At 43.4% G+C, this 25,867-nt stretch overlaps 1 protein-coding gene across 1 annotated transcript; it reads left to right on the top strand.

The window, feature by feature from the left end:
• On the top strand, positions 1-25,867 carry SLC25A30 (solute carrier family 25 member 30). The gene is made up of 10 exons (XM_055542036.1): positions 1-153; positions 10,236-10,350; positions 12,213-12,360; positions 14,451-14,545; positions 15,555-15,640; positions 17,447-17,542; positions 18,200-18,324; positions 20,105-20,243; positions 21,864-21,944; positions 22,933-25,867. The coding sequence occupies exons 2-10, from the start codon at positions 10,287-10,289 to the stop codon at positions 22,972-22,974; spliced, it is 876 nt and encodes a 291-aa protein (XP_055398011.1). The 5' UTR covers positions 1-153; positions 10,236-10,286; the 3' UTR covers positions 22,975-25,867.

Consider the following 25,867-nt stretch of genomic DNA (forward strand, 5'->3'; position numbering starts at 1 on the left):
CGGCCAATAGGAGCCGAGCCGGCGGGCGGGGCCGCGCGCAGGCCTCTGGGCCGCACCCGCCTCTCTGCTGCCTCTTTTCCAGCTCCCGCGCGGTCGCCGGTTCCGTCTGCTGCAGACCCCGGGACGGAGAAGTCTCAGGGCCGCCGCCGCCCGGTAAGTCCCTGGCCTTCCGGCCGCGGCAGCGCTGGTCACCCCTCCTCCGGCCCGCCCCCACCCACCGGCGCCGGACTCCCGGGCCCCTACGCGGCGGCGCTGCCTGGTCGGCCGCGGCCAGGAGGCTGGGGATCGGGGCCGGGTCCCGGAGAACCCCGGCGCGGGTGGGGCCTTCCCGGCGCTGCTTCTGCTCTCCGGCGCGCGTGCTGGGCTCGGCTTGGTGGGGCGCGAGGTTCCGGGGTGCGCCCCCCTCCTGGTGCTGCCGATGCTGCAGGAGGGCCGGTTCCTGGCTCTCATCACTCGGCGGCATGGGGGGTGATTTCTCTCCCAGTGTCACCGAGATCAGGTGTGACGCCCGTCTTGCATCCCGGCGTGTGCGCCCTTGCAGCCGCGGTGCGTTTCACCTGCCTCTGCATCGTTCACACCTGCGATTCATTCAGGAGCGTGCAACCGGGGCCGGGCGAGCTGCGTAGTCTGGGAAAGGGCCCTCTCCTTTGAGTTGCTCCTGGAACACGCCAAGTTGTTCACGTTTTCATGGACTGGTGGAAATTCATTTCCTCGGAAAGTTAATGTAGCTAAGGGTTTTAGCATAATTCTAGGTGTGATTAATTTCGGGTACAGCGGTTGCAGGGACATTGTTCCTGCGCAAGAATTGCTAAACGTGTCGTAGCCCTGCGAGAGTCTAGCTTCGTGCTCCTCCTGTTGCGAGAAAAGTTGAAAGGCGTAAAATTTGTTCTTGATTTTGCTGCTGCCAAGCTTTGTAACTCAGTTAATTCATATGAGATAAGATAGATTCCTAAGACTCTTAAAATCCCACGTTTCATGAGTCTGATGAGCCTGTTTTTCGTTCTGTACCTTTAAAAAGAATGGGAAATAGGAAAAAACCGTGGAAGACAGCCCTGCGGGGAACAAAGATTTGTGAGCGCACCGAAGTTTAGAGACTGGATTGCGGTTGAAGATTGGGAACTGAAAAGGGAGCACTGTAATACTGAAAGAACTTACCCAGAGTTAATTATATAAGGGAAACTTGGAAAGCTTTCAGAAGTTCCGGCAGCAATTGCTGTATTTAATTACCTCTCTTTGCGGCTGTATAGATGCTGTAAGGGGAAGATAAATGCTAAAGTTATAGAAAATGTAATAGGTTATGTAACCTATCTTAAGTGTAGAGAATGCTTTGAATTCTTAATTTATATAGACATTTCCGCTCAGGAAACACTTTTGTTTATTAATAGTTAAGAAGTGTTTATATACCCCCTTAAGAAAATCATACATTTATTTTGAATATGTTGATTTCCTACCCTCCCACCCCCACCCCCACTTTTTATTGTATTCTTATTGTTTGCGCCAATGTTTTTTTTAAAACAGCCTTTGGAAAATAGTGTTTGGCTTTGTGGTACGTAGAGGAAGATCAGCTTTTCCCTCAGGGAGAGCTCAGTTTGAGTCCTTCATAGCTGTGTGACTTGGCAAAGTCACTTTCCCTCTCTGAGGCTGGCTGTCCTCAGTTGTGAAACGTGATGATGATACCTATTGCATAAGGTCATGGAGATTAACCAAAACCTTTTATGTGGAAAACAGAGCAGTGCCTGACGTTAATACATGTCGTGTATTAATAATGACGGCCATTGTTAGTACTGTGTTCACAGCTCAGAGAAGTGGTCTCTGGCTTTTAGTTTAGCTAGAAGGCGCGGCCGGAAGAAGAGAGCAAAGTGATTAAGAGATCAACAGCCACTCCCCTTGCAGGACGCTAGAATTTTTGCAAGTTGTAAGTCCCTCCCTGAATCTCAGGCTGAACTACTGCTCAAACACTAGTGATTGCTAAGGGACACTTCAGTCTCCTTGACTGTGTTGGCCTTCAGTCTTGGCACTTGAGTAGAGTTGGGATTTCGCCAAAAATTGAACTAGCAAGTTAAGGAATGTGTGTGAGGAGAACCCCTCCAAAGAGAGCTCTAAAACAAAGAAATGGTTGAAATGCCGAACAGAGGTTTCCAGCCCCAGATAACTGAAGCCCAGTTATAACTAGCCTTGGCCAGTACGCTTACTGGACCTACGGGCCCCTCTATTCCAATATTAACCAGAATCTCTTCTTGTTTGGATGCTTGCCCAATTACTGATGCTTTTGGTTGTTATTTAAGCCCAGTTATTCTTTCTTTGACTCTGCAAACAATAACCTGGGAAGGCACGGTAGTCTTAACTGCTCAGGCATGTAGTTCTAGCTTTGGGAAAGGAAAAGAGAAGAGCCCCAAAGTTATTCTTACCCTACTTTTAGTTAACTTTTATTTTTTGTGTAATAAAGTTTTATTAAAGGAGATAGAGAAAGCTTCTGACATAGGCATCAGAAGGGGGCAGAAAGAGTACCCTTAATTAACTTTTAAACATCTTATTAATAGTTGAATAGAAAGTACTTTCCTACAGTTTAACCAGAAACACCAGAGGAACTCTGGTTTGTGGAAGATAAGGTATTGTGAGGGTACATCTGAATGGGAACTCATGGGTGTGTGATCAAAACTGTGGGAGGCCACTCCACTGCCATGCGGCACCCTAGCTGAGTGTTTGCATATGAGTATAACCCAGAACCTCTGGGTTTTAACATTATAACTAAAAAATCTAAACAACAACAACAACAACAACAACAAAAACCTAATATTAAAGCCGACAGAAAAAGAAAAGAGCCAAATCTCATTAAACTAGAAAACAAAAGTATTGACAGGAAACCAGAAGATTTAATGGGTGAGATGGCATGAAGTCATATACAATACAGTTTTTTAAAAGCATGTTTAATTAGAGATGAGAAGGTAAAATCCATCTCCCATACATTTTTGCTGACGTTTTAGAGGATATCTTTTGTACTTCTGTGTGTGTGTATATTTTGTATGTATGCATTTCTGCAAACACTGCTAAAAATCACCGCTAAGTAAGATGAATCAAAAGAACTGTCTGTAGTGTCATCGCTGCCTGATCAACTACATAAGTTATTTAAGTGAGAAGTATTCCAAGGCGTTATTTGCCATCACTGTTTGACTCACTGATGCATTGGGGATGCTCCTGAGGTCCTCATTCAGTGGGTGAGGCCCTAGTATCTGTACTTCTAAGAAGCTCCTCAGACAGGTTCAGTTCAGTTCAGTCACTCAGTTGTGTCCGATTCTTTGCGACCCCATGAACCGCAGCACGACAGGCCTTCCTGTCCATCACCAACTCCCGGAGTCCACCCAAACCCATGTGCATCGAGTCGGTGATGCCATCCAACCATCTCATCCTCTGTCGTCCCCTTCTCCTCCTGCCTTCAATCTTTCCCAGCATCAGGGTCTTTTCCAGTGAGTCCGTTCTTCACATCAGGTGGCCAAACTATTGGAGTTTCAGCTTCAGCATTAGTCCTTCCAATGAATATTCAGGACTGATCTCCTTCAGAATGGACTGGTTGGATCTCCTTGCAGTCCAACAGACTCTCAAGAGTCTTCTCCAACACCACAGTTCAAAAGCATCATTTCTTCAGCGCTCAGCTTTCTTTATAGTCCAACTCTCACATCCATACATGACCATACATGACCACTGGAAAAACCATAACTTGACTAGATGGACCTTTGTTGATAAAGTAATGTCTCTGCTTTTTAATATGCTGTCTAGGTTGGTCAAACTTTCCTTGCAAGGAGTAAGCATCTTTTAATTTCATGGCTGCAGTCACATCTGCAGTGATTTTGGAGCCCAGAAAAATAAAGTCAGCCACTGTTTCCACTGTTTCCCCATCTTTCTGCCCTGCAGTGATGGGACCGGATGCCATGATCTTCGTTTTCTGAATGTTGAGTTTTAAGCCAACCTTTTCACTCTCCTCTCTCACTTTCATCAAGAGGCTCTGTAGTTCTTCACTTTCTGCCATAAGGGTGGTGTCATCTGCATATCTGAGGTTATTAATATTTCCCCCAGCAGTTTTGATTCCAGCTTGTGCTTCCTCCAGCCCAGCATTTCTCATGATGTACTCTGCATAGAAGTTAAATAAGCAGGGTGACAATATACAGCCTTGCTGTACTCCTTTTCCTATTTGGAACCAGTCTGTTGTTCCATGTCCAGTTCTAAGTGTTGCTTCCTGACCTGCATACAGGTTTCTCAAGAGGTAGGTCAGGTGGTGGGATTCCCATCTCTTTCAGAATTTTCCACAGTTTGTTGTGATCCACACAATCAAAGGCTTTGGCATAGTCAATAAAGCAGAAATAGATGTTTTTCTGGAACTCTCTTGCTTTTTCCATGATCCATCGGATGTTGGCAATTTGATCTCTGGTTCCTCTGCCTTTTCTAAAACCAGCTTGAACATCTGGAAGTTCACAGTGCACGTATTGCTGACCTCAGACAGGTTGCTGCTGCTGCTGCTAAGTCACTTCAGTCGTGTCCAACTCTGTGCGACCCCATAGACGGCAGCCCACCAGGTTCCCCCGTCCCCGGGATTCTCTAGGCAAGAACCCTGGAGTGGGTTGCCATTTCCTTCTCCAATGCATTAGGAGCTGCTAAAAAGGAGTCCTGTGTTCCACTTAGCACATATAATGTCTGAGCCAAGAAAATAAGAATCATAGAGGCCGTGAGGGGTGGGGAATGGTTAATGATTTCCTTTTGGAGTTGTTAGTTACAGCAGGCAGGTAGTTAGGTGTGAGTAGAGAAATGGAGGCAGGGGCCAGGTGGCAGGAAATCAAGCATCTTGTTAACAGCGAGGGTCCCTAGGCAGATAAAGGAAAACAGGAACCTTTAGACTGACAGGAAACGACACCATTTTGGGTGATAAGGGTCGGAAAAGCAGACAAAGAAAGGTGGGAAAGATGGGAATCACCTGCATCCAAATGTAATCCTTTGCTCTCTGTGCTCTCTTTACAATAGGGCTTCCCTGTGGCTCAGTAGTTAAGAATCCGCCTGCCATTGCAGGAGATGCAGGTTCAATCCCAGGTGGGGAAGATCCCTTGGAGAAGGAAGTGGCAACCCACTCCAGTATTCCTGCCTGGAGAATTCCATGGACAGAGGAGCCTGGAGGGCTGCAGTCCATGGGGTCCCAAAGAGTCAGACATGACTGAGCAACTCAACAACAGCAAAGTCTTACAGTAAGAAGTACCCATCTTGCACTGATGCCATGACACTTCTGATCTGAGCTAAATCCCTAAGACAAAAATCCTTCTTCTCCTCAGGAAAATGGGGCTGGGATGAAAATCAGGGAATATGACCCCCAGGCTCGTCTTTCTCCAGTAAATATTGCGCTCCTTTATTTGTATGCTCCTCGTGACCAGCTTGCCAAAGAAACTGTGGGTGGTAGCTCTTCACCTGTAAGCCTACTCTCTCTCTTTGCTTAAATAAACTTTCACTTTACTTTCTTAATTTCTCTGCTTCATCTCCGAATTTTTTCGTTATGGAGAAAGAACCTCCAATTCACTGACCATGGGGTGATGGAATATTTTGGGACTAGATAGAGGCGCTGGTGGTGTAACTGTGAAGGTACTGAGTGCCACTGAGTTGTTTGCTCTGATGCTTTGTTTGTAGTATGTGAATTTTGCCTCAGTAAAAAAACTCTGGAAAAAATAATACCATCTATATTGGAAAAATTAATTATCCCTATTCAGATGATCGAGAAATATCAATAACCTCAGATACACAGATGACACCACCCTTATGGCAGAAAGTGAAGAGGAACTGAAGAGCCTCTTGATGAAAGTGAAAGAGGAGAGTGAAAAAGCTTAAAGCTCAACATTCAGAAAACTAAGATCATGGCATCCGGTCCCATCACTTCATGGGAAATAGATGGGGAAACTGTGACAGACTTTATTTTCTTGGGCTCCAAAATCACTGCAGATGGTGACTGCAGCCATGAAATTAAAAGACGCTTGCTCCTTGGAAGAAAAGCTATGACCAACCTAGACAGCATATTAAAAAGCAGAGACATTACTTTGCTGACAGGTCTGTCTAGTCAAAGCTATGGTTTTTTCCAGTAGTCATGTATTGATGTGAGAGTTGGACCATAAAGAAAGCTGAGCGCCAAAGAATTGATGCTTTTGAACAGTGGTGCTGGAGAAGACTCTTGAGAGTTCCTTGGACTGCAAGGAAATCAAACCAGTCAATCCTAAAGGAAATCAGTCCTGAATATTCATTGGAAGACTGATGCCGAAGCTGAAACTCCAATACTTGTGTGGTCACCTGATGCAAAGAACTGACTCACTGGAAAAGACCCCAGTGCTGGGAATGATTGGGAGGATAAAGGCACGACAGGATGAGATGGTTGGATGGCATCACCGACTCAATGGACTTGAGTTTGAGCAAGCTCCAGGAGTTGGTGATGGACAGGGAAGCCTGATGTGCTACAGTCCATGGGGGGTTGCAAAGAGTTGCACACGACTGAGTGACTGAACTGTTTCAAATTGACTACCTTCTGAGTGTTGTTAGGAGCTTCCCTGCTGGCTCAGATGGTAAAAGCGTCTGCTTGCAGTACAGGAGACCCAGGTTTAATCCCTGGGTCGGGAAGATCCCCTGGAGAAGGAAATAGCAACCCACTCCAGTACTCTTGCCTGGAAAATTCCATGGATGGAGGAGCCTTGTAGGCTAGGGGTCTCAGAGTCGGACAAGTCTGTGCGACTTCACTTTCACTTGAGTATATATATTTCTAAGACTTTTCTCTTAAATTAAGCACATTTTTATTGTTTCTATGGTGTGTCTCATCAGTAGTATTCACAGCTGCTTAGTAGTATTTTCTCCTTAATTAAAACACCATCATTCCTTTTGATCATGTACAGCCTCAGGTAGTAGCAGAAAGAACATGAAACTTGGGATCAAGTTTGGGGGTTGTAGGTCCATTTCTGCCCCCTTGGCCATGTGGCTTTGGACAAGGAACATTCCTGAAACTGGCTTTCCTGGTCTGTTTTTCTGTCCTATCCCAAACTTCTTGTGGGGGGATCCATTGAAATCATTTATATTGAGCACTTTTGTAATGGCAATCTACAGTACTTCTGCATGTCATTGTTACGTGGTTATTGTTTTGTTTTTTAACTTGAAGCCAGCAAAATTCAAGAATGGGTTGAGGACAGTACATGGATTATTGGATTTATTATTAATGTGTTTTACAGTGTGTAACTTACAGTGTTAATCATTATCTTACTTATGACTTCAGTAAGGCTAAGAATTAGTTAAGTACAAATATTAAACTTTAAGGATGTTAGATGAGTTTTTGGGAGCAGTGCTTGTTCTTTGGTACAAAAATACATAAAACGTGTTTTGTTTTTGTTTTTTTAAAAACATGATGATTTTTAAGTTTCATGCTTAGGGAGCCTTCTACTTTACTCATCTCTTCAGTTCAGTTCAGTTCAGTCGCTCAGTCGTGTCCGACTCTTTGCGACCCCGAGAATTGCAGCACTCCAGGCCTCCCTGTCCGTCACCAACTTCCGGAGTTCACTCAGACTCACGTCCATCGAGTCACTGATGCCATCCAGCCATCTCACCCTCTGTCGTCCCCTTCTCCTCCTGCCCCAAATCCCTCCCAGCATCAGAGTCTTTTCCAGTGAGTCAACTCTTCTCATGAGGTGGCCAAAGTACTGGAGTTTCAGCTTTAGCATCATTCCTTCCAAAGAAATCCCAGGGCTGATCTCCTTCAGAATGGACTGGTTGGATCTCCTTGCAGTCCAAGGGACTCTCAAGAGTCTTCTCCAACACCACAGTTCAAAAGCATCAATTCTTTGGTGCTCAGCCTTCTTCACAGTCCAACTCTCACATCCATACATGACCACAGGAAAAACCATAGCCTTGACTAGACGAACCTTTGTTGGTAAAGTAACATCTCTGCTTTTGCATATGCTATCTAGGTTGGTCATAACTTTCCTTCCAAGGAGTAAGAGTCTTTTAATTTCATGGCTGCAGTCACCATCTGCAGTGATTTTGGAGCCCCCCAAAATAAAGTCTGACACTGTTTCCACTGTGTCCCCATCTATTTCCCATGAAGTGATGGGACCAGATGCCATGATCTTTGTTTTCTGAATGTTGAGCTTTAAGCCAACTTTTTCACTCTCCTCTTTCACTTTCATCAAGAGGCTTTTTAGTTCCTCTTCACTCTCTGCCATAAGGGTGGTGTCATCTGCATATCTGAGGTTATTGGTATTTCTCCTGGCAATGTTGATTCCAGCTTGTGCTTCATCCAGCCCAGCATGTCTCATGATGTACTCTGCATATAAGTTAAATAAGCAGGGTGACAGTATACAGCCTTGCTGTACTCCTTTTCCTATTTGGAACCAGTTTGTTGTTCCATGTCCAGTTCTGACTGTTGCTTCCTGACCTGCATACAGATTTCTCAAGAGGCAGGTCAGGTGGTCTGGTATTCCCATCTCTTTCAGAATTTTCCACAGTTTATTGTGATCCACACAATCAAAGGCTTTGGCATAGTCAATAAAGCAGAAATAGATGTTTTTCTGGAACTCTCTTGCTTTTTCCATGATCCATCGGATGTTGGCAATTTGATCTCTGGTTCCTCTGCCTTTTCTAAAACCAGCTTGAACATCAGGAAGTTCACGGTTCACATATTGCTGAAGCCTGGCTTGGAGAATTTTGAGCATTACTTTACTAGCGTGTGAGATGAGAGCTAATGTCCATAAATGAGGAATAGATATCAGTTTATCAGTCTGCCAGGGTCCCCTTTGAGGTCCTGTGTTTTCTCTTGGTTTAAGCCAGCCGATTGGCCATCTTGTGAACTGACATTAGTAGTACTTGTGTTGGGTCTCCTGGGAAGTACAGACCTGGGGAAACTCCCTGGACCTACAAAGTAAAAACGTTGGGCATATTGCTTACCGATGACTATAGTAAATTACTGGCCAAAAAGGTCATTCCGGTTTTTCCATATCTTACGAGAAACGCCAATGAACTTTTTGGTCAACTGAATGCAATTTTACTTTAAACTGACAAGAATTAAAGTTGATAGCAGATACGCAGAAGTGGGGTAGTTTCCTTGTGTCTCCTTTTACTGGGCGCAAGCCCAGATTTGCCAGCTGAAATCCCATGAAGCTGCAGAACATATAATGAATGTGGGGGCTGGCTGTGGCAGGTGCGTGCGTGTGACGGCGTGTAGCCTCAAAGCGGGGTGGAAGGCAGCCCTTGTGAGTGTCTGTTTTGTGTTAGTTTTTAAAAATATACTTAATTTTCACAATAGGCCTAAAAGCTGGGCATTTTATTTTGCTTAGTGAATAAAGGTATGGGCTCTACCTCTGACTGGTTGCCTTGGATGTTTCAACGATGAAGAGGATGGAGAATTGAAAAACCTAGAGGTTAATAACTGGAGCTTTATGAATGAGGAAGGAAGTGATGGGGCTCTCACCCCATAGTCGGCCTTGTTTCTTCATCCCAGGCCTCCTCACAGCTAGTAGCATAGTATGGGTAAGAGAAGAGAGGTAACTTTATAAACTGGAAGTATACTGTGGCCATGCTAGGTCAGTAATTATCATTTTAGCTTGTGACACTCACTGAGTTGCAACATCTCTCTACTTCTGTGAATCTGAAGGACTTCATTGCCTCCCAGGAGGGACTCCCTAAGACAGTGGCAAGCCAATAGCAAATATTTATTGAGTGTTGAAGAACAGGTTGACGATAACACAGGCCACCCAGAAAATTGGCTTCATGTACCACACTATACACAGACATGCATTTCAAGGTATTATTTTATTGGATTATTTATGGCCTTGGTGAGAATTAAGGCCACGTATAAAGTGATTTGGGGTTCAGGAGATAGGGTGCTTTGCTTTATAAGGTGAGGATCACCTTGGGAATTGTGGGGGGTTTCCACGGTAGCATCTGGTGGCACCCTCATCTGACTCTGTGACCCCATGGACTGTAGCCCGCCAGGCTCCTCTGCCCATGGGATTCTCCAGGCAGGAATACTGGAGTGGGTTTCTGTGACCTCCTCCAGGGGACCTTCCCGACCCAGGGGTTGAACCTGGGTCTCCTGCATTTCAGGCAGATTTTTTTTTTTTTTTTTTTTTTTTACCATCTGAGCTACCAGGAAAACCCATCTCCAAGTGAAACAGAAATTTAAAAAAGAAACTGCCTGTGTGAGAAGTTCTATTGAAACATCTTACTTTTGTGTCCAGGAAAAACCCCGTTGGAGGCTATGGTTCTGTGAACAACAGACAGCGGTGAGCATGTCGGCCCTGAACTGGAAGCCCTTCGTGTACGGAGGCCTGGCCTCCATCACAGCGGAGTGCGGTAAGTAAGGAGCCCAGAGTGGAGGCTGGCCAGCTGCCTGCTGCATACCACGAGGCTTAGACTTCTGGTCACGAAAATTGGATATTGAAAGACTTCTGGTGTGAATGTAGTTCAAGCACAGAATCTGAGATTTTGAAACACTTCTTAGAATTTAAAATTTCTTTCTCCTCTTGGGAATCTTTTTAGACAAAATAGGGACTTTCTGGGTGGTCCACTGGTTGAGAACCCACCTTCCAATGCAGGGGACATCAGTTCGATCCTTGGTGTGGGGATTAAGATTCTATATGCCATGGGGCAGCTAAGCTCGCTTGTCACAAGGAAAGATCCGCATGACGCAACTGTCGTAAGACCCGATGTAGCCAAATAAATAAATATTAAAAAAAAAAAAGTAAACAATGACTCTGACTGATTATTAGCAGTTTAGGGTTCAAAGTTCAGTGGGGAGAAGGTTGAACCAGTTGCCCTGATGGAAGCCTCATGAATCATTGTTGACTGACATCTGTCCCCATTCTCCTTGTCGTCCTTCCCACTCTGTCCCTGTGAACACATTTGACTATAAAGAGGTTTAGGGAGCCCCACCATCTTCCCAAGCCAGAGGTGAGCGACCGTCACCGCCTCGTCGTGTTCCCATCATGCTCATTGTCCACGTCCTGCTGATGACTTCATCAGCTCCATCTCCCAGCACATCCCGTTTGGTCCTTTGTTTATTCCTTGAATCATTCGTTCAATACATGGTGGTGATTGGTGAAGAATTCCCTGGCGGTCCAGTGGTTAGGACTTCCTGCTTTCACTGTCTGCGGGACCTGGGTTGATCCCTGGTTAGGGAACTAAGATTCCACAAGCCTCCTGCTGTGGCCGAAAGAAAAACAAAACAGAATGAAACCCACATTGACTGAGATGCTGCTGTGTGCCAGGTTGCTAGGTGAGTCACTGCTGACCTGGGGTAGAGGCTGCACTTGAGGTGACCGCAGGAACTGGAGCCGATGGGTTGGGACACTGTAACCACTCACCCACCCACCCCTGCCTTCGGTTTCCTCGTGGACTCATTGACACAGTGACTCACAGTTACTGTGTTGGGGGTGTATATTTGGATGGACTCTCTCTTAGGTACCACACTAAACATTTTAGCCTATATTAAGAGTCACTTTTGGAGAAGGAAATGGCAACCCACTCCAGTCCTCTTGCCTGGAGAATCCCAGGGACAGAGGGGCCTGGCGGGCCATGGTCCATGGGGTCACAGAGGGTCGGACACAAATGAAGTGACCAAGCAGCAGCAGCAAGAATCACCTTTAGGCTGTAACACACAGTAAGAAACTCCTTTAGAAAAGCCATTTATCTCCATTCATATTGAACACAATATTAGCCTTCACATGTGTGAGAAATAGTAACTTTTATTTTATTTTTTTCATTTTATTATAATTATTTTTTGGCCATGCTGCACAGCTCGCGGGATCTTAGTTCCCCGACAGGGGTCTGAACCTGGGACATAGCAGTGAAAGCACCGAGTCCTAACCACTGGACTGCCAGGGAATTCCCAGTAACTTAGATTTTAAAATGGATATCCTGTTTGTATAAAGCATTCCAAGTACCTACTTTAGACAGCAGTGCAGCCTCTTCACATCCTATGTAGAAAAAGATGGGAACATAAATACAAATATATGGAAAAGAAAAGAGTTACGTGTTTTAAAAAAAAATCTTTTGATTCTTAATTTTTTTTTAAATAAGTGGAAGACTGCAAAGTATCAAATTCTTAATTCTGCTTCTTAGTCTGAATGTCTCCTCAGTAATAAGTCACTGTTTATCCTTTATTTAGTGGAATTTCTTTCTATTAAGTGAAATATTTCCTTCTGAAAAATTTTAAGGTACCTTTCCAATTGATTTAACCAAGACACGGCTCCAGATTCAAGGCCAGAAGAATGATGCAAACTTTAAAGAAATCAGGTATCGAGGAATGTTGCACGCATTAGTGAGGATAGGCAGAGAGGAAGGCCTGAAAGCGCTGTATTCAGGGTAAGTAGACGTTTCAAATGGACAGACTTCACACTGAGATTTCACAGAGAAAAAGTTCAAGTTCGGGGTGTATTTGAAAAGAGCAAGTAGCAATGGTTGATTTTTTTCGTTTAAGCTTTGCTTTCTATGTGTTTTGTATAGTGAATCTTGTGGTAAAACTTTTTACTGTAGTCAAATACAGATAATGGTACAAAAATTACGTTTGTTTTGAAACATTCTGTAGTTTATTTTTTTCCTCTTCCCCTTGGTTATTACCGAGCTTTTTACCATAACGAAAATGATGTTGTATTCTCCGTGGACAAGAATTGCAGTGAACAGCTTTTCTTTAGTCCAGCGTTTAGTGAACATTGTTCCGTAGGCGCTGGATAGGAAAGTGATTAAGAAGGACCTCTATCAGAGGCCCTGTAGGAGGTCATTCATTCGGATGATTTAAACGAAGGGAGATTTGATGAAAGGGGCTTCCCTGGTGGCTCAGCGGTAGAGGATCTGCCTGCAATGAAGGAGATCTGGGTTTGATCCCTGAGTCGGGAAGATCTCCTGGAGAAGGGATTGGCTACCCGGTGCAGTATTCTTGCCTGGAGAATCCCATGGACAGAGGAGCCTGGCAGGCTACAGTTCATGCGGTCACAAAGAGTTGGACACGACTGAGCGACTAACACTTTCACTTTAATAAAAGGGCTGCTTAAGGGTTAAGGGAACAATTGAAGGGTTACCTAGAAACGGGCAAAATGAGAAATTGTTACCCAGGCTGGGACCAAAGGAACAAAGAGAAAAGAACAGTGTTAGCAGAGCCTCCCAGAGCTGAAGCCTTGAAGGAGCCTGTAGGAGCAGTCGAGGGATGCTCTGCTAGTGCCTGGGGAGAGGAGGAAATCCTCTGCTTCTTCCTGTCCCTCCTGCCCTCCCTTCCACCCTCTACCTGCTGAGTCCTCCTGGAATCGGCTAGCAAGGGAGCCGGGTGGTAGTCCAGCAGCAGCTCCTGCCCTGAAGGAACTGTGTAGGGCAGAGCATCCACATAGTGTGTGACCTCGCCCATGGAGGTGGTGGGAAAGGAGGAGACACGCTGATGTCTCTTCCGGTTCTGGCCAGTATGCAAATGGAGGTTCTGTTCCTTGGTCTAGGACCCAGAAGAGGAGAGCAGGTCGTTCGGAAGTGAGGGTAATTAGCTCAGTGTGAACTCTTGCTCTGGTGGTAGGTGTAGGGCGTGTGAGTTGAGAAATCTGGGAAGCAGGTGGAAATGCATCCTAGAATCAGGGTTGGAAACATGAGTTCAGGAGTCAGCAGTCTTTGGGCAGCTGAAGCCATGCGAGTAGATGAGCTCATCTGGTAAGTGTGTGGAGCCAGGAGAGAAGAGAGGAAGGACAGAATCCCCTGGCCCCCCAGAGGACAGAGGTAAGATGTGCAGAGAAAGGAAAGGAATGGAAGAGGCTTAGGGAGTAGATGATTGCAAGCAGGGCCAAGGGTGGACTGGAGCAGATACCACAAGGCGAAGGGGCTTCATAAGATGCTGATTGAAAACCATCATTTGATTTAGTAATTGAGATGTCCCCTGGGCCCATTTTGGTGGGGGTGGTATTGATGGAGAAGTTGGAGGGAAGCCCAATTGCAGCCTAAGAAGGAAGTGGTAAGTGTGGCAGGAGAGCCTGGGAGTGTGAATGCCAGGTGGTTCTGAGATTGGGGAGGGTCCCTGGAAGGAGAGGGAATAACTGGAATAGGGCCCCCAGGAAGGTGGGTGGTGAACTTCAGAGAAACCCTGGAGGGTGCTGACAGAGGCCAGATTTCATAGGGACTCTGTCCTGAGAAAGGAAAGCCCTCCACGATCAGGGAAACAGAACTCTGTGTTCACGTGTTCGTGATCGTTTTCACTGAGGATAAATACAGTGTGCTGAGCTGTCACTTAGGGAGCTAATAACTTGCACACATTTGACTGAACCCGCTTGTGTTTTTGCTGGATTTTGAACTTTTAAGAGAAATCCATCTTCGTGTAGTTTGCAGAAGGCAGATAGCATGATCGTGTCTCTTGTGTGCATCCTCTAGAGGATTTTCAGTGACTCTTAAGAATTCCTATGTCCCTTTGTCCCTTGATTTGGCAGGATCGCCCCGGCAATGTTACGCCAGGCTTCCTATGGCACCATCAAGATAGGCACCTACCAGAGCTTGAAGCGGTTATTTGTCGAGCGTCCAGAAGGTGAGTGGGGAATCCTTTTTCCCCTTATGGACAGGAGGTGGGTTGTTTGTCTTTTTACTCAAGTGGTTTATGAACAGCGGAGAACTTTGGGCATAAAGTCTAAACAAATTCTGCCTAAAGCATGTCAGCATTAGCTGAATTTAGGAGGGTAACAGTTAAAAAGAGCAATTTACAAGCTTCTTAATGAGTTACTTCCACAACATCCAGACTAGGGAGTATGTCATTATAGTTCTAGCCTACTTAAAATTCTCTAAAATCCTAGGACTTATCACCTATTTTTCAGGAAAGCAGGCTATATTTCTTAGTGTTAAGAACTCTGATTTGATTTTATTTTATTGCTGGTTGATTCTTTGACTTTGTTTTAATCCATAGAAGTTCCTATATGTTTTCACAAAGGAATGAGCACCCGTCACTCTTGGGTGAGAGCAGTGAGCAGGAGCAAAGCCGCTTTAAAGTGCTTCAGTGTATTCCAAATAAGTATGGTGTGCTTGAAAGTTTTATCTCCACGTTATCTCATAGGGTATCTTCTGTTCTCTTACCATGGTGTACTACCTCATCTTATTTACAATAGTTACATTTACACACACGAGTGAATTGATGGGTGGTTACTCTTCCATGATAATTCACATTCCTTCTTAGGTATCAAGAAATTTTGCTATGGGACGTCCCTGGAGGTCCAGTAGTTACGACTTTCACTCATAGGACTTGGGTTCAGTCCCTAGTTGGACAAGTAGGATCCTGTAAGCCAAGTGGTGCAGCCAAAAAAAAAAAAAAAAAAAAAAAAACCAGAATAAAAAGAAGTCATTAAAAAAAAAATGAAGTTTTTCCTGAGAAAAATCTCTTCTGCCAACAAAATCCCAAATTCTTTTAAAATCACTTACTTTGTTAAGCATATATTTCTTTATTCTCCTAAGTGAACAAATGGTATGTAAGTGAATCTCGTTTGTATATGCATTACTCACATAAAGAGTTCTGTATATGTGAAAAGCTGAATAATGTGTCTTTGCAGATGAAACCCTTCTGATAAATGTGATCTGTGGGATTCTCTCTGGAGTCATATCCTCAAGCATTGCTAATCCAACGGATGTTTTGAAGGTAGGCAGTCCTATATCTTGGGCTTCCCTCATAGCTCAGTTGGTAAAGAATCTGCCTGCAATGCAGGAGAGCTGGGTTTGATTCCTGGCTCGGGAAGATCCCCTGCAGAAGGAAATGGCCACCTACTCCAGTATTCTTGCCTGGAGAATTCCACGGACAGAGGAGCCTGGCATGCTACGGTCCGTAGGGTCGCAAGAGTCCAACACGACTTAGTGACTAAACCACCATCACAGCCCTATAACCTTCAGGCACACACTGCTTTTTCTTAATGAGATCAACACTCAGATCATGAAAATTTGAGAATATAACACTGTGCATGTGCGAGTCTGTTTACAGTTTTAGTGCCGGGAAGCCTCTAACTTAGAAACCTGCATTAGGGGGTTTCCCACTGCTACAGGTGAGCTCACGAGTAGAGCCCCTTCTTGGAGACTGTGGTGATTTGGGAGGTTTTGGAGACTAACCGGAGAAAAACGTTTAGGCTTGGATGCATTTCACTTGTCACTGAAAATCTCCTGTGTTTTATTGGTTCATGAAAATGGGTGGACTGCAAGTTTTACACCAGTCGAGGCTACACATTGGTGACTCTTTCAGAAGGCGTTATGTTATCCATTAATCTGACTCCAGGAAATAATAAAGAAAATATTTACTTAACCATAAGTAGACATACCTTATTAGATGACCTTGCCAACAGTGCCAGGATACAGCCTTCTTAAATCCCTTGGGACTAATGAATTGAAATCAAAGTTAGGTGCGCGTCCTTGTTTGAACCGTCTCAAGTTTTCCCTTTCTTTCCCTCCGTCTCCTTCTCCCCTGTTATTGCAAGCAGCATTCATGGTGCTCCTGCTTTGTGCCAGTTGGTGCCCTGTGTGCTTAGAATCCAAGAATGACTAAGGCAAGGACCCCACCTGCAGTCTTCAGTCTAATAGAAGATTCTGATAACATCAAAGTTGTGCACGGCAGGGTTGCTGCAGTTACACAGGTGCAAAGAGAACTACCAGGCTCTGAGTTTACCCCGTGCTGGGGCTAGATCGCTAGAGAAAAGTTTCCGCACTCATTCACCTCTTACGTGTGCGGAGAGGCAGTTTCCTGCATTTTGTCTTATTTTCGAATGTTACCATGGCAGTAGCAATCACCATTAGAGTTAGAGGTAAATGTGTGTGCTCCCTCAGACAAAATAAGGTACCAGCTTTTAGTGAAAAGTCCCTCTTTATTTTTAAAAACGTGGAGAGCTACATCAAACGTTATTTTTATGTTGGCATCTCGGTCATGTGAATTCCATGGCTGTGGTAAAGTTCACTTGTAAGTTCAGAGTGTGACGGTGTCACATGGCTGTCCTTTGGCCGGCACGTCCGCATACCTTTCGGTTTGGCTGGAGGGAAATAATAGTGGCTTGGAGTAACTAATTTAAGAAGAGTGCTTGCCCATGCTTGATGCTGCCAGGCACACTGGATACTGATTAATTATGTGAAGTCTTTAGAATTAACACTCAGAGTCTCTCTTTCCTGCTTAATAACCTAGAGGAAAATATGCCATTTTCTTTCCATTTCAGAAGGCTATTAATAATAATAATTTTGTTTTGACATTAAATGAGCTACTACCTGCAATACTCTGGACTTTCCTCGATGCTTTTTGATGATTCCAAAGTGCCTAAGAACCAATCCATATAAACTTAAGCTAGCTTTATAGTAATATATATGGTACAGTTTTTTTCTTTTAATGGTTACTAAACAGCAGATTGATTTTTTTTTTTCTCCCTGAATTTGGGGAGAAACATGCTAGTTTCTCACATTAGTCTTTAATCTCTAGATACGGATGCAAGCTCAAAGCAGCACCCTTCAAGGAGGAATGATAGGCAACTTCATTAACATTTACCAGCAAGAGGGCACGAGAGGACTGTGGAAGGTGAGCTGACTTGGTTCTTCTTTTAAAAAAAAAAAGTTTTGTTTTCCCTATTTCCATTATTTTATCTAATCCAAATGGCATAATGCAGTAACTGAACAATGACATCTGCCCTTGAAGGGATCTTCTTCCTTAATTTCCTTAATTTGTAAAATGAAAACATGTCATGATTTTACATCAGGAATGTGTCATGATTTTATAGTAACTTTTTTGCAATTCACATGAAAGAAATGCTATGAAGGCTGAATTTTTGTTTTTTTCTTTTTTAAGTTCTTAGGGAGAAGGGCTTACAGTTATCTTGGGTTTTTTCAGTGGTATGGTTTCATGGCTTCTCTGAAGACCGTTAATCAGGCGCTGGTATGGAATGCTATTTCCTAGTATTCTAGGGACTGTCAGTTCATAGAATGGATCCGAAAGGCGATCCAGTCCCATTCTCTCCGTACATCCGAGGAAACCGGAGGCGTTGAGCGGTGACTTGTCTTGGTGAAGGTCGTACAGTTAGTACCAGAATCAGAATTAGACTTTGGAGCTTCTGACTTCTTACCCTCTGCATTTTTCTACTCTGTCACTCTGCATTTCTACCCACCAGCAGGCAGACATAAAAACTGGCCATCGTTTGGGAGAGATGTCTGAATCTTCATTATTGATGTTTTTACCCAGGGCGTGTCCCTTACTGCTCAGAGGGCTGCTATTGTGGTCGGCGTGGAGCTGCCAGTCTACGACCTCACCAAGAAGCATCTGATTCTCTCAGGCCTGATGGGAGACACGGTGTATACCCATTTCCTGTATGTTTATGGATTTTTTTTTAATTAATGTTTTAGGTATGCATGACTTTAGAGTGGAAATTTGCTACAAATTTATAGACATTTTAAAGAAAGTTTATTATGAAAGTATTATATTCTCATATTTGAAAATTATGGTACAGAAGTAAAGCAGGAAAAGGTACAATAAGCCTTTATCCTTTTACTTAGGTAGCCATTGTTAACTGTTTGATATGTACCTTCAGGTTTTTCTATGCATGTGTAAGTACGTCTACAAAAATATATTGCTGTGTTGTGCTCAGGCGTGTCGACTTTTTACGACCATGTAGACTGTAGCCCGCCAGGCTCCTCTATCCATGGGATTCTCCAGGCAAGAATACTGGAGTGGGTTGCCATGCCCTACTCCAGGGGATCTTCCCAACCCAGGGATCTAACCTGAGTCTCCTGCATTGGCAGGTGGATTCTTTAGCACTGAGCCACCAGGAAAGCCCCACAAAAGTATTATTATATGTGCTTTATTATGCATCTATGATCGTATTTAGCATTCTTTTACTTTTATTTTTATATTTAAAGATTTTTTTCAACTTTATTGAGGTATAACTAGCAAGTAAAATTGTAAGATATTTAAAGTGCACAATGTGATTTGATACATATGTGAATTGTGAAATGATTACCCCCATCCAGTTAATTAACACATCCATCATTTTGTGTGTGAGAACAAAATTATTCTACTCTAGTAGCAAATTTAAATTATATATAATACTGTTATCCACCATAACCACCATATTATATATTAGACCCTCAGACCTTATTCATTTATTATTTTTAAAATTAATTATTTTGGAGTATAGTTGCTTTATAGGGCTTCCCAGGTGACTCAATGGTAAAGAATCCACCTGCCAATGCGGGAAACTCGGGTTCGATCCCTGGGTCAGAAAACTTCCCTGGAGAAGGAAATGACAACTCACTCCAGTACTCTTGCCTGGGAAATCCCATGGACAAAGGAGCCTGGGGTAGCAAAAGAGTCAGACCAGGACTGAATGACTAAACAACAACAAGTTGCTTTATTAGACCCTCTTCATCTTAAAACTGAAAGTTTGTATGCCTTTCCCAACCTCTTCCCTATTTCCTCCAACCCCTAGCTCTCACAGTCACTTTTCCGCTCTGTTTCTATGACATTTGGCAACTTTGGAGACTGTTCTGATTCTTAAGCCTCAGCTGGACAGGGAGTGCCGATGACATCTCCTGGGTAAAGGCTAGTGAACCATGTACGTCTTACACTGCACAGGAAAGACCTTCACAACAAAGAATTATCTGTTCAGAGTGTTAGTAGCTGCGAAGCTATGAAACCCGACTCTTGAGTTAGTTGATACCAGGACTGGTCTATGGTCCAGGTATCAGTTTAGTGGTACCATGGGCCCCCGGTGGGCATTATATTACAGTGAGGAAATCTTTTTCTCTGATCTCTTAGAACAGGGTAGTTATGATATGGCTAAAATTACTCTGATGTCTGTTTAGAGGTGAATAGATAGATACAATAGCTCATCCTTGGAAGATGTTCCTTGTATGTTTCTGTATTCCTTCCTGTTTCCATGACAGTCCAGAACCTCAAAGGTATTGTTAGCCGGGACTGGGATTTATAAGCCAGGATAAACAGTGCTGGTGTTTGGAAGTCTGTGTAGCGCTTTACATAGGGTCCTTATTCATGTGTATTCTGTCCAACGTTACCTGTTACACATTAACCTAATTGGGGGGAGGCTGTTTCCTGCCTTTGATATGCTTTTCTAATGGTCTCTTCTTACAGCTCAAGCTTCACCTGTGGGCTGGCGGGAGCCCTGGCCTCAAACCCTGTGGATGTGGTGAGAACGCGTATGATGAACCAGAGAGTCCTCCGAGATGGCAAATGCCCTGGCTACAAAGGTACCCTGGATTGCTTGTTACAGGTGAGTGGGGTTGTCTGTCTGTACCCTGTTGTGAGTTCTTTCTGTGGCGTCTTGGCTTCCATGTCATCCTCTGAAGAGTTTCTCTTCATGATTTAAATACACAAGGGTTTGGAGCCCGATGAACCTCTGGTTCTGTCACTGGTAATCCTGTGACTCTGGTCCATGTACAGACAGTATGCACCTCAGTCTCCTCACAAGTGGCACAGTGATGCCACCCGTGTCACGGGATTATTATAAAAATCATTGCGCTAATACTGCCGAAATAGTTAGCATGGTGCCTGGAGTAATGTTAGGTAGAAATATTATATATGTTTATAATAAGTATAAGCATAATAATAAAGCCTTGTTCATAGAATATGATATATTAACATAAGGGACACTAGTGAGATAAGCACATTTACTTAGTCTTCAACATTCTGTGGATGGCTTCTGTCTGTGAAACTGCCCCCCAAATATGTGTATACATGTATGTATATTATTTTTTTTTTAATATATTTTATTTTTTAACTTTACAATATTGTATTGGTTTTGCCATATATCAACATGAATCCGCCACAGGTATACACGTGTTCCCCATCCTGAACCCTCCTCCCTCTTCCCTCCCCGTACCATCCCTCTGGGTCGTCCCAGTACACCAGCCCCAAGCATCCAGTATCGTGCATCGAACCTGGACTGGCGATTCGTTTCATATATGATATTATACATGTTTTAATGCCATTCTGTATTATTTTCAAATTTATATTTATTTAATCAAAGAAGTATCTAAGTTTTGAGGGCTTAATATAACTAAGATGAGTGATGCCCTACAGCCTTGAGATGGTACAGAGTATTTGCCTAAAACAGGGGCTTTTATAAATACAAAATCTAAATGAATATTTAGAAATGAAAGTTCATTTTTCTTCTGTCTCTGCTCTGCTGTGAAGGGTGAGAAAATACTCATATTTTCTGTCATGGCAGTAGAACTGTGTCTGCTTCCAGAATATATCGCCTTCCTGTTGAGTCCAACTGGAATGAATATCCTTCATTCAGACATCTCTGAAAGGAACCCATGAATCTTCACCTTAATTCTCGGTTTAAATAACTGGGCCTACTGTTGATGAGTAGATGAAAGTTTGGGACTGTGTCTGCTACTGGACTGCCAGCAGCCAAAGATGAGGGACCACTTCTGTGGTTGCTGTTTTCCATCATGATGCTGGCATATGCCCCTAGACTTCAAAATGAAGCAAAGAAACTTAATGTTGTCCATCCAACCACGTGAAGTAAAGGTCCCCTGAATTATATCTTTATCACTGTCGCCTCCCTTTCTAATTTATGACCTGTTGTGAGTCCACATGGCAAGGAGGCAGTAGACTCTAGTTTGGAGTTAAATCTCACTTCTTCTTCATCCAGCTCCTGTTTGCTCTGGGTGTGGGATGGTTTGGTACAGAGCCCGAGTCCTCACCTAGGCAGGAAGCTTTAAAGAACAAAGAAAGGCAGTGGGCAATGATTTTGTAGATAGTCCTTCCAACAGAATTTTATTTTTAAGAAAAACAGACCAGTTCAGTTCAGTCTGGCTACTAATTAAGGCATATTTGACATAATTGGAAAGTTGGATGCTAACTTCTTTTTCCCTTCTAACAGACATGGAAGAATGAAGGGTTTTTTGCTCTATATAAAGGGTTTTGGCCAAATTGGTTGAGACTTGGTCCTTGGAATATTATTGTATCCTTTTCTGTTGCAGTAGATCTGAACAAAGATATACCTAAAGAGTGTTGTTTGCATAAACTATCGGGTTATTAATTATAATTAAAAGTAGATTTTTTTTCTCTTTTGAATTCTTCTCATTCAAGAAGTTAACTATTCAGTTTCTTTATACACAGGTAGAAAGTCTCTGTGCCAGCCTCTGTGAAACTTGGTTTAATGATGGTATTCTTGAAAGCCAATGATATCAGTGAAAACCTTTATTTAGACTCTGCTCTAGGAGCTGAGTGTGTTTTTGATTTCAGAGAGAGAGAAGGACTTATTTATTTATTCTGTAAATCCCTGGCCACCCTTGGGCAGGATGTGGCTTGGCAACTATGTTCTAGAATGCTCGAGAGTGCCCAATGATGGGAATTAGCTCCAGAATTATTTGCCTGATTAGCAGTTTGTCCTCCATGCCAAAGTGAGAGGCAGGAAAGAAACGACAGTTTATTAGGAATGAAAGGGCAGAATTATAAAGTAGGAGATGTTGGTTTCTACCACTTTTGTTCTACTTAAAAAAAAAAATGTTTATTTTTAACTGAAGGATAATTGCTTTACCACCCTTGTTCCTCATTATCTGTGCTTCCCTAGCATGGAAGCTTGCCTAACGGCCACCCTGGAGGAGAACTTCCCAGGGTTGCTGCCTTCTCTTACAGACTTCACTATTCTTATAGTCTTCCCCAACGTTAGAAAACTAGCAGTGTGGATGTACTCCCAGAGGCTGTTGCAGCTGAAGCAAGGGATTTGTGTGCCTCCACTGCGGTCTGTCTCTTCCAGGCCGATCTTGGGAAGGTTCCCGGGGAACTCTTTTGGGGTGGTTGAGGATGGAGCCCTCGTGTTTCATCATGCCCCCGCACATGGTCTGCCCAGACATGTTTGTTAGGAGGCGTGTGCTATTCGTGGTTCTGTTTTGATACGTCAGGGTTAAGATGGCATAAAATGTCAGCCTTAACTAATACACCTGCAGTTCTTTGTGACCTATGAGCAGCTGAAGAAACTGGATTTATGACAAGTCAAGACTGCATGAGACATCCTCTGAAAACGCTCACTTCTGAAATAGCGAAGCCTCCTGTCTTTCCCACTGCTTCTCACTGCTTGGCCTGACACAGATTAAGGTGTGAGCAACAGGTGAGGGCTGGGTTAGCTTCGATCGCTGTGCCCCGGCATCGGACACTCTGCACCAAACGTTTAACGGCCTCGACTGTAACATCCAGACACTAGTCCTTACCATTCAAGTGCCCTTCGACATCAAAGATAACAGGAAATGCATGTTTCTTGCTAAAGAAAACTTGCATGAAGGTCAGGAACTGTGGACCGTTTCCTTCAGGCGAAGAATAACTCCTGGTGCACCTCAGCTCATAGCCAAGACTCCCAGACTGTTCTGAAGAAGCTCTTTGGAACTGTGGGATGGAACATCTCTGACGGTGTTACTGTTCCTGAGCTTTTGGGGGGCTTTGGCTTCGTGTCTGCTGAAGAAATTCACACATGGAGACGTGGTGTACCCCAAGTATAAACAGGGCAGGATAGAGATCGCTGGAACATTCACTGCTTTGTAACTTCCTATTTTGGCAGGATCTTTCACTTATAATAAGTGACTTTTAAGCCTTTGACCACTAGACCTTTGTGAGGAATTGTTACCAAGTATTACCATCTGAACTCATGATGGTGTGAGAGGTTGGCTTGGGAGGTAGCAAAGTCTGTGTTGTGGGAGGTGTGTTTAAGCAACTTGGGTTCTGTCCTAGTTAATGGTAGTACTGGGTTGGCCAGAACCTTTGCTCAGGTCGTAAGAGCGTGGGGAAAATCCGAACGAACTTTTTGGCCAAGTCAGTAATTTGTGATATTAGCAAAGTTTCTATGTCCCAGTCTGTACAATGGGGATAATCACATGTATTGATACTGAGTGTCAGGTGAAGAGAACAGTAGCTCCTACTACTGGCCTTGTAGCATAAGTGTCTTCACATCATGATGTCCTATAGCCATAATTCCAGAATAAATAGATCCTGTGTGTGAAGAGAGTCATTTTATTGTGGACTTCTCCCAAGGGAGGTCCTGTGATAAAACTCTTGTGAAAGAAAGAGGCTAACGTTCTATTGTTTCTCTTAGTGAAATGCAGCAAGTTAATCGAAAAGTTGATTTTTTCAGATTTCCCAGGTTTTACTTTAGTTTTGGTCATGTTTGTTAAAATATTTCCTGTCTTGGACTTCCTTATCAGTTTGGATGGAAAATCCTTGCTTGAAATTTGAAAAGCAATATTTTTGTATACCTAGAGTCTGATAAGAGGTATATAATAGCTTCCTTCTTTTCTTCTAAAGACAGGATATCATTCTTCTTTCTCGTCTTTTATCTTACTCTTTTCAAAATAAAAAGTGACTCTGAAAGAGTCCCAGGACCTTTATACTTCTAGAAGACATCCCTAGGAAAGGAAATATATTCAGCATTCACTTGGGTAGTGTTGGTTCTACCCTTAGAGTGTGCTCAGTCGTGTCTGACTCTTAACTACCCCATGGACTGTATCCCGCCAGGCTCCTCTGTCCATGGGATTCTCCAGGCAAGAATACTGGAGTGGGTTGCCATTTCCTCCTCCAGGGGATCCCCCTGACCCAGGGGTCGAACCTGTGTCTCTTGTGTCGGCAGGCAGATTCTTGACTGCTGCACCACCTGGGAAGCCCTGTGAGAGTACCAGTAAATACGTACTCACTGGGGCTCCAGGACAGTCACCTCTGTGGTATATGTAGGTTCCCAGTCCGTCCAGCCCCTGGACTGCTTCCTCCTTCGAAGCAGAATAGAAGGCACACAGATTTTTCTATGGGATTGGGCAGTTTTTCCTCCCTGTCTCTCTCACCTTGCCTTCTATATTAATGCTGACTTTGAAAATAAGATTTTGTGAAGCAGGATTTCTGTTCCAAAAGGAAGAGCTAAGGCAAGAAAGGAGGCGGTCAGAGGGGCAGGTAGGTGTTGATTGCTTCAAGATTCAGATGGAAGTCTAGTTCTCGCTGACCAGCTCTGGGTATGATACTAGAGAGCTGAGCCCCTTCAGGCCTCATCCCTCGTACTGAACCACATCTTTAGAGAGGAGACTTCTCTTCTTACCAGAACATTCCATTGATGTAAGGGCTTTCTATAGAAAGGCTTTCACTTTTGGGTTCCTTGAGTTTAAAGGATAACTTTTTATGAGCCACTCTTTGTTTTTCTCCCTTAATGTAGAAAACACTGTAAGTATACATATAATTCCTAAAACAGTAGAAGCGAGTTCATTTTGAAGACCATGAAAAGACTGAATGTCACGTAATATTCATTATATCAGTTTATTCAAATATGTACATGTTCATACCAGGATGAAAAGAAAACTAAACCCCTCTGTAAAAGGTAAGCACATTTTAAAGACATGTTGTATTTCTTCAGTGCAGACTTATTATAAATACCTTATAGAACAGTCTTAACCTGTTTTGATTTTTTTTTTTTTTTTTTCTGTTCCCTGAAAGAGTTATGCAGTTATTGAAGCTTCTAACCAAGGAAGAACTGGAAGGACTGGGAGACTTGGTCCCCTTGTCTCTGGGGCTATGACTATAAGTTCCCTCCCTCCACTCCCTTGGATATTGTTAAATGTAGCAAAGGGATTTTTAGCTTTTACAACCCAAATGAAGAAAGTGGATTTTTTTGTTTGTTTGCTTGTGGATTTGTGTAATCATTGATGGCTAAGTTTGGCTGATTGTGATATAAAGAACGGCTTCTGTTTTCTGTATTTATTCATGCACCAGAAATAGTGTATATTAGTATATAAAGACTATAAATGTTTTCATAAGCCTTTATATTTTGAGCTCTTTATTTAAACATTGTTGGAAAATGTGGCATAAACCTTGTGTCATTATTTAATAAACTGTGGTAATATATGATAATAAAAA

This window comes from Bubalus kerabau, chromosome 12 (genome assembly GCF_029407905.1).
Source record: "Bubalus kerabau isolate K-KA32 ecotype Philippines breed swamp buffalo chromosome 12, PCC_UOA_SB_1v2, whole genome shotgun sequence".
Taxonomy (NCBI): domain Eukaryota; kingdom Metazoa; phylum Chordata; class Mammalia; order Artiodactyla; family Bovidae; genus Bubalus; species Bubalus kerabau.